The sequence below is a fragment of the Momordica charantia genome (assembly GCF_013281855.1).
Source record: "Momordica charantia cultivar OHB3-1 chromosome 8 unlocalized genomic scaffold, Mcharantia_2.0 BLBB01000008.1, whole genome shotgun sequence".
Classification (NCBI taxonomy): domain Eukaryota; kingdom Viridiplantae; phylum Streptophyta; class Magnoliopsida; order Cucurbitales; family Cucurbitaceae; genus Momordica; species Momordica charantia.
In genome coordinates, this window is record NW_028275166.1 from 29,707,495 (window position 1) to 29,723,972 (window position 16,478).

A 16,478-nucleotide genomic window follows, 5' to 3' on the forward strand; every position below is an offset into this window, starting at 1 on the left:
AATTGAAAGTTACGAGACCTTTCATATATTTTTAGCCCTCAATATCCATGGATAATTTAACCAATTAGCTATGTTTTGTCACTGGACTTTATATAATTGACATTTGGATTAACACATGTTGAATTGTTGATAGGTATTATTGGAGTTATAAGCCACTTGGCATGTCGTTTGAAACCACATGATCATGAGCAAAAATGATTGACATGGAAAGCACATCAAATGTGTTTTTTTTTCTCCTTTGTTGATTTATTTCTTTAAAGCCCCAATAAAAAGGAGAAAATAACTTTACATTTTCTTTTATAGGACAAAAGCATTACATTTATGATTTTAGTACAATATGTGGAGATGAGGATCGAACTTATAACTCGCTTTGGTAAAAGCTTTACATTTGTTAAGCCTACGAAACACGTATTTAATTGTATGTAATTTAAACACGAACAAATTAAAACGAATAAGTGTTCTACCATGCTTTTGTTAACCTTCGTTTATAAATTGTTTAGGCTATGTTATAAATTTGGTTCATGTTTATCTTTTTAATAAGTTCCTATTGTTGATTAGATTATTTTAGTGTTCACGTGATATATTATGGATTATTGTAGGGATCCCATATTCAAAAGAAAATAAACTTTACATAGGTTTATAATAGACATAAGATGGAATCATGAATATTAATATGACATTATAACTCAAAAGCTCAGACAAACATTTGGTAAAGAAAAAAAAAGGATATATCAAAGATCGATCAGCCAAAAGAACCACGATCTTGATGAGACATGTTAAGGATCTCACATGAACCCATGAATATTAATAATTATGTGGTAGTTTGATTTCGAGTAGGTTTAGACATTCGGTGATACAAGTGTTAAACTTTTTTTTTCTTCCTAGATTATCGTAAGCTTTAAACTTAAAGAGTTAATAGTTGACTATTAGACATAAAGTTGAAAGTTTAATAATTTAAGGTTAAAATTATTAACGGGTAAATAGATATAGTCCTAAACAAAATCTATTATAAATTTTTTGAATCATTGGAACTTAATAAGCATATCATTTTTATATATTTAATTACTTAAAAATATTAAATATTTTTCAAAAAACTAATTATTTATCTAGTATAAATAATAGTTGTGTGAATAAAAATATAAAATATAAAAATAAAATAATTACTTTTTACTAAAAACAATTAAAAATTAATCTTAGAGGGAATTTCCCACTGTGATTTAGCGTTCCTCACTCTCAAAAGAATGCTGTTTTTGGGCCTTAAGTTGAGCTAGTCCAACTTCTAATAACATGATCCATGGGCTTCACTCATTGTATTGGGCTTGAGTTGGCCCATTAAAAAATTACAAAGGACATTTTTTTTAAATGGACTATCTTCTTCTCCAATTCGATTTTTTAGATCTACTCCCTCCCCGTAAGAGATTTTTTCAAACTTTTCAAAAGAAAATTATTTTGCACCAAGAGAGGCAAAAATTTAAGTAAAATTGGAGTGAAAATAGTTTTAAATTTTTTATGAAGGATATTTTTTTTAAGAACCCATGCCAGAAGAGTAGAAATTAACGCCTTACCAACCAGACCACCATTATCTTTTTTTTTTTCTATATCTCTCTAAAAATCTTACACTGCGCCCCACTTTTTATGGCCAAAGAAACCCTTGTTCAAAATTGCTCTTGCTCTTGGTGTTATTGCTCTCTCTCGGTGATTTCGCTCTCGATCATGCTGTTCTCGGTCTCGGTCTCGCTCTCACTCCTGCTGTTCTCGGTCTCGGTCTCGCTCTCACTCCTGCAGGAGGAAAATCATGGACGACAGTTTAAAATGAAAAAAGAATAAGAAGTAGCTGAAGAAGCGAGGAGAGAAAAATAAAGAAATTTATGGTTTTTTTTTTTGAAAAAAATAGAGAAGAATTTTGAGTTTTTTCTATCGTGATTAAAGAAGAGAGAGAAAATGTGTTTTGAGCTTTTTTATGGTATGTATTTATTGTATTTTTGTCTTTGTATCTCTCATTTTTGTTTTTCTCTTTCTAATCTACGGATTCCCTTCCTTTTCTAGCTCTCTCTTTCTTGTTTCTTTCTCTCTCTCACACGAGCCTATTACAAAGACATCTGCAAATTGAATTTAATCTCACAATGACATCAAAGAAGAAGAAAATCTTTTAGAGAGAAAAAAAAAAGAAGGAAAATAAAATAGAGAAATAATGAGTTAATGAAAAAAATAGAGATAAAAATGATAAAATATTTTATGGGAAAAGAGAGAAGAAAGATGAAAAATAATGGAAAGGAGGAGGGGGAAGAAAGAGAATATAATACAAGAAGAAAAGTGAGAAGGGATATGTATAATTTCATATAAAAATTACATAAGAGTTTAAGAGTTTAAGAAACATTAAATATGAGGACAAAAATCGTTTTTTCCTTCTAAAAATGGTTAGTCGACCCAAATTCTCGCTAAGAAATAGTGAAACAAAGTTTGAATTTTGAATTTTTTGTAGAAAATATAATCATACTATATAACATTAATTAAAACGTTATTTCTAAAACTCAAAATTAAAAATCATAATATGTAATTGCATGTCATATATTATATATATTGTTTAGACCCACTTCACCTTATATTTAACATAAAACATAAATTATCATTACATTTGTCATTATTATAATCGACTGCAATCCATAAACAAATATTCATCACATGCTTCACAGCTGACATAAGTGAAACTAGAAAATTACGATCTCATTCACCTTTTCTGATACTACATAAATGTAATTGTTATTGTTAAGCATTTTGATCCGACATGATAAGAGAATTTTGACCCGACACCGTTGAGCATTAATGACAAAATTGTTATAATAAATAAATAGGATTGGAAGTTTTAGAAAATCCAAATAATTAATTAGATTCTTCACATGAATAAATATTGTGGTGAACTAAAACACCAATGTTTACTATCATTATTTTTCAAAAATCAAATGATAATGACTAGAAAACGATTTAGTTTTCTCAATATTTTATTAGTTAATATAATTTGCTTATTATTATTATGGATTTATATTTATTTCTTAATAATAAAAAACTATTGCTACTTAGGAAGCAATAAATATATAAATAAATTTTCATGAAAAGACAAATATATAAAATAAAATGAAATAGTACAAAAGTTATTTTTTCTAAAAAAAAAAATTTGATAAATAGGTTATAGTTTAAATAAATAGCAAAAAAAAGTTTAGAATTTTGAACTTAACATTAGTCAAAAACTTATTTTTAAAACTCAAAATAAAAAATCGTAATTGCTTACCATATATTAACTATATTGTTCAGACACACTTTACCTTATATTTAAGATGAAACATAAATTGTCGTAACATTTGTCATTATTACGATCGAGGGCAATCTGTAAACATATTTTTGTCACGCGCTTCACAGCTGACATAAGTGAAGTTAAGAAATTTTAATACAATTCACCTTTTTCGAGACTACATAAATGTAACTGTCACCGTTAAGCATTCTAACTCGACATGATAAGAATACTTTGACCCGATACCGTTAAGCATTAATGACAAAATCGTCATCACGAATAAATAGAATGGGAAGTTATAGAAAATCCAAGTAATTAACTTAGATTTTTAACATGATTAGAGATTGTGGTGGACTAAAACACCAATTATTACTATCATTATTTTTCAAAAATTAAAAAGTAATAGAAAAAAAATTCCAAGATTAATATTTTATAAAAGGCAAGGTTTAAGAACAAGCCAATAAAGGCACAAGGAAGTCATGATCAGCTACTCACGCACGAAGAGGAAGTAGGATGCAACCATAAGGAAACGAAACGTGGCACTTCTCGATTGGATTTTACGCGAGCAACACGGTAAGAGGATGGAATCACGGTGTGAGTGAGAACAGGGGAAAGTTTCTCTCCAGTCGTTGTAATAAAAATAAATCGAAAATGGAGAAAAAGGGAAATAAAATGGAAAACGAGCAAGAAGACTAGAAGACTTGTCGAGTTCTCTCTCTCTCTATGCGGAGCTCATAGCCAATTTCCTCCTCTCACTTTCTTCTTCGTCTTCTTACTCGACTTGGGTTTTTTTCTTCTTCTTCTGTTCAGTTCTTTTCGATTCGATCTGTTTTCTGCTACTTCAATTGGCGATGAGGACTTGACACATCGGAATCGCCGTGTTTTGACCTCTTGATCGAGGTACCTTTTTGACTCTACTTCGTAAATTGGGTCTCCCTCTTCGATTTTGGGATGTTTTGTTTATGGTAGCCTGTGCTGATGTTTAATACATGAGATTGAGCTTTAGTTTATGGCAATTTTATGCTAATTTTGGTGCTCACATGTTCTTCCCTCGAGCCGTTACAGAAGTCTTCGAAATAGTATTTGGCTTTTTTTTTAAAAAATATTTTTTTTCCTGTTTGGGTCTGGTTTCTGTTGGGGTTTTGACTTAATTGTGTTAGATTTTTCAGCTAGTGTTATGAATCTTTCGATTTTTGTAATGGGTGGAAATTTACACGGATGTTTTTGGATGAACTTTTTGAAGTTGGGGGTTATGCTGAAAGGGGTTTTGTTTTGTTGCATGGTTTTTTCCTTTTTTTGCTTGCTTAAGTTTCACGGAGGTCTGTACTAGAGTTGTTTGCTTTTTGTATTTCAGTTTTTTTTCACTGCGCTACGTGTTATTTTATTTGATAAGACTGTAAAACAAATACTTGTTTTTACTCAAGAATGCTCTTTTCTCTCTATTTGCTTATTGGTTTCAGATTCTATTAGGCGGCTGCCAACCTAGTATCGGTGATGCTAAAGATATAGAGGGAATTAAAGGGCTTCTCTTTTCAGTGGAAAAATGTTGGAGGGTGGTCAAAAATTCACTGGAATGATCGATTTAAACGAGCATGCATATGATCTATCGCAAGGGTTTTACCATAAACTTGGTGAGGGAACCAACATGTCTATTGACAGCTTTGCAAGCTTGCAAACAAGCAATGATGGAGGGTCGGTTGCCATGTCTTTAGATAACAGCAGTGTAGGATCAAATGAATCCCATACTCGCATCCTAAATCACCAAGGCTTGCGACGGCGTGCAAACGACAATTATACTGTTCAGCAGAGCATTAACCGTCGTGGAAGAGTTACACATCACCTGAGTGATGATGCACTAGCCCGAGCCCTATTTGATAGTAATACACCCACCCAGGGTCTTGAAAATTTCGAGAAGTGGACTCTTGATTTAAGGAAACTTAATATGGGAGAGGCTTTTGCTCAAGGTGCTTTTGGAAAACTCTACAGAGGTACTTATGATGGCGAAGATGTTGCTATCAAGATCTTGGAGAGGCCAGAGAATGACCTGGAAAAGGCTCAGTTAATGGAGCAACAATATCAGCAGGAGGTGATGATGCTTGCTACTTTGAAGCATCCAAATATTGTCCGGTTTATTGGCTCATGTCATAAGCCGATGGTTTGGTGCATTGTTACCGAATATGCAAAGGGTGGTTCGGTCAGGCAGTTCTTAATGAAGCGACAAAGTCGCTCTGTCCCTCTGAAATTAGCTGTCAAGCAAGCTTTGGATGTTGCCAGGGGGATGGAATATGTTCACGGCCTTGGGTTGATCCACAGGGACCTGAAATCGGACAACCTTTTGATTTTTGGAGATAAGTCTATCAAGGTTGCTGACTTTGGGGTGGCCCGAATTGAGGTGCAGACAGAGGGAATGACACCCGAGACGGGAACCTACCGCTGGATGGCTCCGTAAGTCTTTTGACACTTGGATATTGTTTACTGTTATGATTGTCACCTTTTCCAAATATTTTCTGCATGCTTGTTTGTGGCATTTATTTATTTATTTTCTGGGACTGAGCAGCTTCATCATTATTAAGGAACTACAAAGAAGATTGGCCAATAAAGTCAACTAGAAAATAAAATGTCCATGCAAAATATTCAAGGTTCCAAAAAACTCCACCCTCTGCCTTTAGGTTGTTTTTTACCCCTTTTTCTTGTTTCAAAAGGGAGGCTTTTGAATATGGTTCCTGTTTCTTATAAAAAAAGAAGGTTCCAAAAAACTCCAAAGGCCTTTCATGTATAAATCCATGGTTATTTTATTATTTTAGAGCTATAAAAGAAAAAGAGGAAACTTTTGTTTGTTGTTGTTGTTGTTTTTTTTTTTTCCTTGATGGAAGCAAAAGGAGGTTCTATTCCCTGTTTGTGGTGCGGAAATTTTGAAACCAGATTTTCTTGCACTATTTTCGGTGTTCTACCAGATTCCCAGGCACTTTCCCAAGCTTATGTGTCTTTTTTAACAGTGGTTTGTTTAATGTGATGACATTTCTTTCTCTATTTTATCCTATTTCTGATTTTGATTTCATATGTAATTTTCTGCTACTTTTCATTCATCAATGGAAAGTTCGTTTTGTGTTAAAAAAAAGTATAATCAAGATTTATTTTACTGGATGAAACTTTATCTTAAGAAGGCAGTGCAAGTGAAGGAATTGGAAATTTTGCTAAAATAGTATCCACTAGCTATATTTAGCGGATACTTGGTTTCAAAGTCTTAATTGAATCACTTTGTCGCTTTTGTTGGTTTTATTGAATTTTTTTTTTTCCTTCTGGGTCTTGGTAAAGATCCGTTGGGTAATTTCGTCCTGCTTATCGTCACTTGCAGTTACAGATTACAGTTTAGGTTTTTCCTTTTGCATCCAAATGTAAATGTTAAATAATCTTTCAATTGAGATCACATGTCTCCCGTAAGGCAGCATAACTCCGTTGCATTTTTTGACAATGTTAAATTATAGCTTCAACACACACATGCATGCACATGCATGTACGTATAGCTATACACATACATACATACTTATACGTACATACACATACATACATATATACACGAATGTACATACATATACATACACACGCATTTATTTCTGCAGATGTGTGGCCCGTATGGTTTTTTTGGCGATTCCAGTCACCACTCTGTAGATGTAGAACTACTGAAGAGATTAGGATTGTTAAGCCAGTTTGTTTCTCTCCATTTTCTCTCTCTTTTGGATGGAGAAAATATTCGGTCTTTTTTGTTGGGAATGTTGACATGTTCAAAACCTGGTTTCTATCCACATAGTTTGAGTGCATAAATCATACATATTTTTTAACTGTGATTCGGTCTCTTGCCATGCTTAACTATTTTTGCTGATAATAGAATACCTCTCTTCGACTTGAGAGAAATAATAGAATTTTTAGGGGTCCAAGAGGACATGAGTGGAGGTTTTGAGATATTATTAGATTTAATACCTCCCTTTTTGGGCATTGGTTTCTGAGCCTTTTTGTAATTATTTATTAGGTGCTATTCTTTTTGATTGGAACCCTTTTCTGTAGGCTTCGGTTTCTCTTAGTAGATAGTTTTGGTTTGCCCTCGTCTGTTCTTTCATCTGATTAATGAAAGCTGGGTTTCTCTCACGTTTATATTAAGTCTCTCACCCTAACATTTAGCTTCTCCTCATTGCTGGACATTTGGTTTTGATTTCTTGGGTAATTTGTTGCTCCCGTGGGGGAGGGACGTAGCACATAAAATGATTGCCATCTTATAGGATCACAAAATGTAAGGTCTTTGATTTTGATTTTGGATGGGGAATATACTTTGGCACTGGCTAAGTTACTGGTCAGTGGGGGCCTAGAGATGCGTTTTTGACAAATGTGCCCATTCCAAATGAATGGGGTTGTATGATATTTCTTCTACACCATTTGTTTATGTAGGTGGATGATCATGATTACAAGTATGCCAGTGATTTAAATTCAGATGCCGGTTTAAACTGTTGGTTATAATTAAAATTTAGTCTTAATTATTGTTTTATTTCATAGGATTTAATTTTATTATTATTATTATTTTTAATAATTTCATGCCAAATTGTTTCCTATTAAAAAAAATAATTTCATAGGATTTTTGCGAAAGATCCATCATTACTGTAAGAGGTTGTCAAATTTTTTTGAAATCTTTGAAACATATCACTAGTAGATCTTTTATCTCAGCTTATGTTCACGTTTAAAAGGTGCTAGGTGAGGTTCAAGGTGACCTAGAAAAATGTCACTTGAGTGAATTGAGCTGTACTTTAACAAATAAATAAGTAATTATATTTTGTGACAAATTATAAAGAGATGTAGCCATGAAACGTATAAGCATTTAATGCCAATATTTAAAACATGAAAATGTGATATTTTCAGAGCAAGAAATAGGGAGTGGGCTGCTTTGTATAATCTTCTTATGGTTGTCACTTTAAGAGAGAAGAATGACTGTAAGGTTTGGAACCTCGAGCAAGATGAGTATTCTCCGTGGAATTGTTGATGATTAAGCTAAGTGCCAGATTAGAGTGTCTAATTCCTACTTTTATCAAAATTATCTGGAAATCTAGAATCCCCAAAGACGTGAGTTAATTTTTTTATTTTTTATTTTTTGTGTGGCTCTCTGGGCTTAAAAAGCTCAACACTTGCGACAGATTACAGAAAAGGATGTCCAGGGTTTCGTTGTTTCCAAGTTGGTGCATTATGTGCAGAAAAGATGTGGAAAACAGCTTGCACCTATTATTCCTATGCCCTTTGGTTGTTGGAGTTCTCTCTTTAATACCTCCAATGCTCTTTGGGTCCTTTCTAAAACATGTTCAGATGCCCTTCTCCAGTTGGTTTAAGAGACTTTCAGTGGTAAGGTTGGGCCCTTTGGTTCAATCCGGTGGTGGCTATCATCTGGAATTGCGGGCTGAGAGGAGTAAAAGAATATTTCAAGGAGAAGATATTTCCTACAAGACCTTTTGGGACTTAGTGAGGGAGCACTCTTCTTTATTGAGCACATTACACAAAGATTTCTGTAATTATGATTTTGTGCAAGTTTTTCCAATTGGGAGTTTTTCCAACCTTGGCTTATTGGGATAGTTCATCTCCCATTTTTTAGATCTTTCTTTTAGATTTACAAGTCTTTTTTCCTAAAAAAAAATGAAAATGTCGGGAAAAGGTATAAACAAAACATCTTTGTGGAATTATGTCATCGACATATAACAAAAAGGAAGAGAAAAAAACATTAGAAGCCAAGGTTGTCATTGGAACTATTTTCTTGAGTTGCCAGTTTGCATCCTCAGTTCGGAACTGATTATTTATTTTTTTATTTTTTTTAAGGCCTTTGGTGTTTGTTTGGCTTGTTAGAGGGAGTGGAGGTTTATAGTGGTGGAGGTTCTTCATCTATGTTTTGTGATGAGAGTTGTTTTTTGTGGTGTGCTGTCTTTTTTGCTGCTTTGGAATGAGAGAAACAGGACTTTTAGAGTCCAAAGAAACAATATTTTTAGAGGGGTTGAAAGTTTGATCTCTTGCTAGGTTTCTTGTCTCTTTTTGGGCTTCTATGTCCAAAGCTTCTTGTAATTACCCTTTAGGTCTGATTTTGTTGGTCTCCTTTTGTTTTAGTTTGACTCTATTTTTGTTGGACCGTGTTTTTGGATGCTCCTTTGTATTCTCTCATTCTTAAGGTTGGCTTTTCATCTGAAAAAGAGGTCGTTATTGGGAAAACTAAGAGAGAAGAGAATTAAAAAGAACAACCCGGGAAGTGGAAGACAATTCAAATAGGAAAAGGGCCCATTCAAAAGGAAAAACAGAGAAATCATAGACCTCTGAATAATACAAAAAATGAAATAAATATCAAGACAGGTCGAAGGGTCGAAGGAACAGATGAAAAGTTTTTTTTTTATGAGAACTGCACTTTCATCGAGAGAAATGAAAAAAGAAGATACACAAAAGGGGCATACAAAAAAACAGCCTGGCAAAGGAAACCCTTATAAGAACGGGCTCCAATCCAAAAGAATAAGACCTAACGGATAATTACAAAGGGCCTTAGTGGCCGAACCCCATAAGTAAGTATTAAACTTAATGAGGTCCCAAACAGAATCCACAGATTTCTCCACACCCCTAAACACCCTATTGTTCCTCTCCAGCCAGATACCCCATAAAGAAGCCAGAAAGCATGCTTGCCAAAGAAAGCGGCCTCTATCACGAGGAGGGGGGGGGGGTGGATAACAACACTTCCTCCATCATTGCCCTGCAATCTCTGGAACGAACCCAACACCATAAATCCTGCGCAAACTGACAGGACCACAACAAATGCTCAAGATCTTCCGCGGCCTTCCTACACAGAACACACCACTGCGGGCCCAGGCAAAAGGAAGACATCCTTTGAATCCGATCCAAGGTATTGACTTTACCAAGTAAGACTTGCCATACAAGGAAGGAACAGATGAAAAGTAAATTGTTTAGGAGGCAGAAATTGATGGCCAATTGAAGAACTAGTGTTGATTTGAAGGTATAATTTGAGTGAGATTTTTTTTGATCTTTTGGATATATGGGCCAGCTTAAACCTTGATTAATGTCACAACATTGCCTGGCCTTGTTGTTTTGGAACACACAAGATGTTAACATGCTAGGTGGGTAGCCACCCTGTAATCTTCTCTCCGAACAAGGGCCTTCTTCCATTAACTTCCTTCCATTTTATGAGATCCTACTTCGGTGCGGAGGCCGCTGAGTTGATTCTTTATTTTTCTTATTGTTCATCATACTGGAGGTTTTTGGTTCCTTAGGATTTAGAGATCAGAGCATTCCGACTCTCGAGTTCTTTAACATCTTTCCATTTTACGAGAACCTACTTTGGTATGGATGCTATTGAGTTGATTCTTTATTTTTCTCATTGTTCATCATACTGGAGGTTTTTTGGTTCCTTAGGATTTAGGGATAAGAGAATTGGGACTCTTGAGTCCTTTAGCGTGTTCTATTGTAAATATTGAAGGTTTAGTTTTTCTTATGGTTGGTTGCTCTCATGAGAAGAAATACTGTGGGTCTAGAAGTCCTCCCCTTTTGTGCTTTGAACTCAATGGCATGTTATTTGCAAGCAAATGTTAGAGGATCTGGGCTTTGGAGGTATCCTTTTGCCCAAAATATTAGTGACACTTTTAGGTGTTTAGGGGTAGCTTCAGCTCCTGGTGAAAGTATTTGGAAGAAGGCATTCTATACCTCTTTTTGGAGGGAAAGGTACGATTTATTTGGCAGGCAGGAGTTTGGTTCTCGTAAATTCCAATGCCTCCTTGTGGGGTTGTATGGCTAATTCATTTTGTTATATTCCATTTTTTTTGGTCGTTAACCAATGGAGTCTCCTCCTATAAGTTTTTGAGGGTCTTTTGTTACTTGAACCTGTGTCTTTTTTGGACCTAGCTATTTAGTAAACAAGCTTTACAAAATGATGGCCAAGGTTTTTTGATGCTCTATTTGAGAACCTTGTGTTGGATTGGGGCCATTTTATAGAACCTTTTGAGGGATTGGAAGGAGATGCCTCATCTCATTGTCTTCGTGTGTACTTTTTGTGGTAATGAAATGCCTTGTGTCCCTTATAAAAAAATCATGGCGAAGGTCCTTTCTTCAGAATTCTTGCAACACTATGTTCCCTTATTCATATATTGATATTACATCATCATTGTTTTAGTTGCTGATAGAGTGATAGACTCGTGTTAATAACCGATGAGGAAAATATTGTGGTTGATAACAAGTTCAAAAGGCATGTTTTTTCTGGGGCAAGTTTTGCGAGCTTAGTATGACAAATTGAGGGTTGTGGGTGTGAGGATCTTTCTATTTCTATTTTTCTTGCTATATGTTCTTATTGGGGAAAGGCGGAAGGCTTTAGATGAATTTAGACTAAGGCAGACAGCAGGATTTTTTTGTGGGTATTGAGTTTGGTGCTTAGAATATTCATCGTTTGCTTAGAAATGACTCAATTTCTTCTCTCAGTTTAAGGAAAAACATCTTCTGACAATGGAGCAGTCAGGATGCTACTAATTCAAATTCTACTATCTTTGCTAGGTTCTTCTTCTTCAATTAGCCAATAGCCCCTTGGCTACTAGTATGCAAAGTTTTGGGTGGTAAGCCTAATAATTATTAGTTCTTTGGTTAGCTGGCGGAATGAGGGAAAAACCTTGAAGGGTAAAGATCAGCCGAAGAACTTTTTATATTACATTTCTTGACATTCGAGCCAATTGGACAGTTTTTTTTAAACCTCAAAAGCTATTTGACTAATAAGATACGTATGCCATTTGAAATTTCTTTGTGTGTGCAGGAAATTGATTTGTTGATATTACGAAGTGAAAAGCTTAATATTGAGTTCAATTTATGTAATTTATTCTCTTTATTATTGAGGCTCAAGCATACTGCCTATTATTAGTTACTAACCTAAGAAGCAGTGACTAGTACGCTTTTTTTTTTTTTGGGGGGGGGGGGGATAAGTAACAAAAAGTTGATTCCCTGAGAAGGTAGAATGTACATTTGAGGACTAAGGAGTTAACCTCCAATTGGTCACCAAAGCAGAAAGGATTCGTTACAAAGAAAAGAATTAGATTTTCAACACCAATTGAAGGATTTATAAACGATGACATTCCAGGTTGATCTACAGTCTTCTCTTCTTGAAAATTTCTTCTGTTGCACTCCAATCAAGTGTTCCGAAGTAAGGCAGAGAAAGCATTCAGCTACAGTGTCTTCTTGTTCTTTTTAAACCTCTGACTAGTCAAGCCACGAATCACCAAGTCTTAATGGTGTCTAGAAAAAGCCCACTGCAAGTTAAAGATATCTAACTGCTTGGACCATAGTTTTCTGAACGCTATCACAAAGTCAGGACTAGTTTGGATTTAGATAGCAGGATGATTTTTTTAATTGAAATTTATCATTGGTATTATGACCTCCAAGGGTTAGCAACCAAGAGAATACTTTAACACTTTTTAGGGACTGTCCCAAGATATTTACAAAAGAGAGCTGAAGGACTAGTACACTAGAAATATCTAATTTAGTGGCCGATATGGTAGATCAAACCCTTTGTTCTAGCCATTCATCCAGAGGTGTAGTTCAGCCTGTTATCTAGAGCTACCAACCCTTTACACTCTCAATGATGTGCTCTGGTTCTGTAACTCCTTTATGTAGTCCGTTGGCTTGGGCTCTCTTTCATATAATGAACATCAAAATAAACCATGATTCAATTGAAAATTTAGACACAATTCTTTAAATTGGAATAACACTTAAAGATATTGTTTCTGTTCATTTGCACTTTAACTGATACCAAAAATGATAAGGATATGATTCATCTCTCCTTTTCGATGCTATGTGGTTGGCTTGAAGCAAGTTGGCCCAAAACACTCCACTCATGGATTAAGTATGTATGTATGTATATATATGCCACTCATGGATTAGTAAGTAAGTAAGTATGTATATATATATATGTATATATTCACACACACACACACACAAACAATGCAATGTTTTAAGTACTGTCATATGCTATCATCACTTTTCAACCATATGAGGATCAATAAGATATTTTCTTCCAACATGCCAAGCCAAATCAATTAAGTTCAGAATAATGAAGTCAAGCTTTGATATCGTGTTGCTTTACTTCTGTTGATGATCTGGAAAGGCAAACGTATTGAACAAGTAAACAATTTTGTTAGAGTTACAAACTTCAAATGAACCTGGTAAATATCTCTACACTACAACTGTACCAAATCACACCGATTGAGACTTGTTTAAAGTTTCAATCTGCACGGGGAAGCAAATTTGGTTGAATATACTTGGATCAACCTTGCTATTTGTTATTTGCCTCCCTGGGAAAGTTTCTGTTGGTATTTTGTTAGTTTTCTGTTTGTATTTAGAAACTTAAAACTTACCAATGTAGGTGACATGAGGTCTGTTTTCTTTTCATTATTTGCTTCTGCAGGGAGATGATCCAACACAGGCCTTACACCCAGAAGGTGGACTTGTACAGCTTTGGCATTGTTCTCTGGGAGCTCATCACTGGAATGCTTCCATTCCAGAACATGACAGCCGTGCAAGCCGCTTTTGCGGTCGTCAACAAGGGAGTCCGTCCTATAATACCTAATGACTGCTTACCTGTTTTGAGCGACATCATGACCCGGTGCTGGGATGCCAACCCTGATGTTAGGCCATCGTTTACCGAGGTCGTCCGGATGCTCGAGAATGCACAGACTGAGATCATGACAACCGTCCGTAAGGCCCGCTTCAGGTGTTGCATCACGCAGCCAATGACAACAGACTGATACTAAGTTTAAAAAACAAAAAACTGAACACATTGGAAACGTTAAGATCAATAAGGAGGGAGAGAGAGAGAGAGAGAGAGAGAGAGAGAGAGAGAGAGAGAGAGAGAGAGAGAGAGGGAGAGAGATGAAGAAGAAACTGGAAAAAGGAGGAGAAGAAGAGGCAGATGCAAATAGAAGGTGATTTGTCAGTGTGCTATCTTTGTGTATTTATCCTATCAGATTTTTAATTTCTCTTTTCAGACATATAGAAAGGAAAAAAACTGATTAAAAAAAAAAGAACAAAAAAAGGAAGTTTATGATGAAAACTTTGGAGCTTGTGGTTTTGAGTTTCCTATTTTACTGGATTCCTGTTGGCGACTTAACCATTAAAGAGGAGATTTGACGTGTATGTATACAACTTGTACTTGCTCTATTTTATTATCTTAATTTCACTATTTATCTATTTTTAATTCTAATGGATGCCAAACAGATTCTTAAAACTGGTCTACCAGCAGGAATCTTCTGTTCAAATTTTGCATTGTGGATGCTACTTCTCAAGCAAAATGGTTCTGTTCTGTTTCATTCATTTCTTCTTTATCATGTCAGATTTAGGGATAAAATAGAATATTGAGAATTTAGGGATCAATTTTAAAAATATTATTTAAAAGTTAATGGACCAAACATAGAATTTAAAGTTACATATATATGTATTATTCTTGATTTCAATGTAGAAACTAGCTTATTTTGAAGCAATAGTATTAATGTATGGAGATTTTTGGATTGGTAGTACGACCATTGGCTATGGTTTTGACAAGAGCAATGCATAATATTTTTTAAAATACAACATGTCACATGAGTACAATTCAACTGGTTAAAATATAAAAATAACTTTACTTTTGTGAGGTTGCAGGTCCAAATGTTCATTTCTTAGGATTCTCGTCTTAGGAATCAAATTATAGAGTAAATCTTGCCACTACAAAGAAGGAAAGTCCAGAGTAATGGAGTGTCGATTCAGGAAACTATAATGGTTGGAGTGTCGATTCAGGAAACTATAATGGTTAAGTTAGTGATGGCAAGCAGCTCTAAAAGTATTCAAAACTACTTGCATAGCTAAAATCAAATCACCATATATCCCCTTTGGCTCTTTTCGAGAGGGTCGTAGGAAGTGGTTGACAACTTATTAAACCACCCAATATAAATGCAACTATGATCAACCATAAATCAAATAGGCTGAGATGGTGAGATATGTGGGACTTTGTAGGGTATTTTATTGGAATTAGGGGGGAGTCAAAATTTTTCTTACAGACCAAAATTTTTATAAAGGTTGATGATTCGATCTCATATCCATCCCCATGACTGTCAAAAATTTTAATTAAAATAAGAGAGGGATAATTGCCTCTCTCGTTCCTTTTTTGCTCAGCCCCTAATTACCCGTCTTCTAGCAAATCCTTACCAAATGGCATCCCATTCGTTAAAAAATAAATTTGAATTCTTAGTTAAAATATAGAAAACAAAATCAAAATTTTTAGAACTACATTTTGTAGTTTCTAAAATCTGACTTAGAGATTTCGAAAATGTTTTTAAGGGGTAAGTAATAAAATAACTAAACACACCAGGCTTAATTTTAAAAAGTAAAAAATGAAATAGTTATCGAATGAATTTTGGAGAATCAAATAAGGAGTTGCCTCACACCAGTCTCAGCAATCTTGCCTAATTTTTTGTTCTTTTACATAAGAAAAAATTTCATTTATGATATGAAATTATCAATCAAATCTAAAAATTATACCATTGAATCATAATGGTTACAACAACCATCCAATTGTCCCTACAACTTTGAAATTTGTAGGGTTAATTTTCTAATATAATCGTTTCATTTCCATGAACATGTAATTTCAAACTATTTCACAAGATGACTCAAAAACTTTTGAGGGAGTAAAAAGAAAACTTTTAAGAAATAAAGTTTTACCCCTAAACTGGGTGAGATGCATAAGCTTTTACCTTAAACTTCTAATTTCATGAAATTGAACTCTAAACTTAAATAAATGTTACAATTTTCACATTATATTCAATTTCAGTTAATTCGTCCACTAATTTCAATAAAATGTGAAAATCTTCAACAGCTCACTAATTTCAATGAAAATCAAGTTTGAAACAATTAAGTCGAGTCAATGGACGGGGTTACCCCGCCAAATCTCACAAACTTCAACAACAAAATCAACAAAACTTATAAGTTCCAATCAATTTCGTAATCCGCTACATGTTTTACAATTTATTAAACGCATATAAGAGACTTTTTTCAAACTACCAAAAAATAAAAACTGCAATATTTATTCAAGTTGATGGTAAAAACTCCAGCATTTATCCAACGTTAAGTTGCAACATGATGAAATTGAAAGCTTAAGACAGAAATGAAT

The 16,478-nt window shown here is 34.4% G+C and overlaps 1 protein-coding gene across 1 annotated transcript; it reads left to right on the forward strand.

Annotated features, from left to right (window-relative positions):
• The first annotated feature begins 3,955 nt into the window (after positions 1–3,955).
• On the forward strand, positions 3,956–14,540 carry LOC111018235 (serine/threonine-protein kinase STY13). Its single transcript, XM_022294251.2, has 3 exons — positions 3,956–4,186; positions 4,747–5,731; positions 13,746–14,540. The coding sequence occupies exons 2-3, from the start codon at positions 4,830–4,832 to the stop codon at positions 14,083–14,085; spliced, it is 1,242 nt and encodes a 413-aa protein (XP_022149943.1). The 5' UTR covers positions 3,956–4,186; positions 4,747–4,829; the 3' UTR covers positions 14,086–14,540.
• Positions 14,541–16,478: the final 1,938 nt, after the last annotated feature.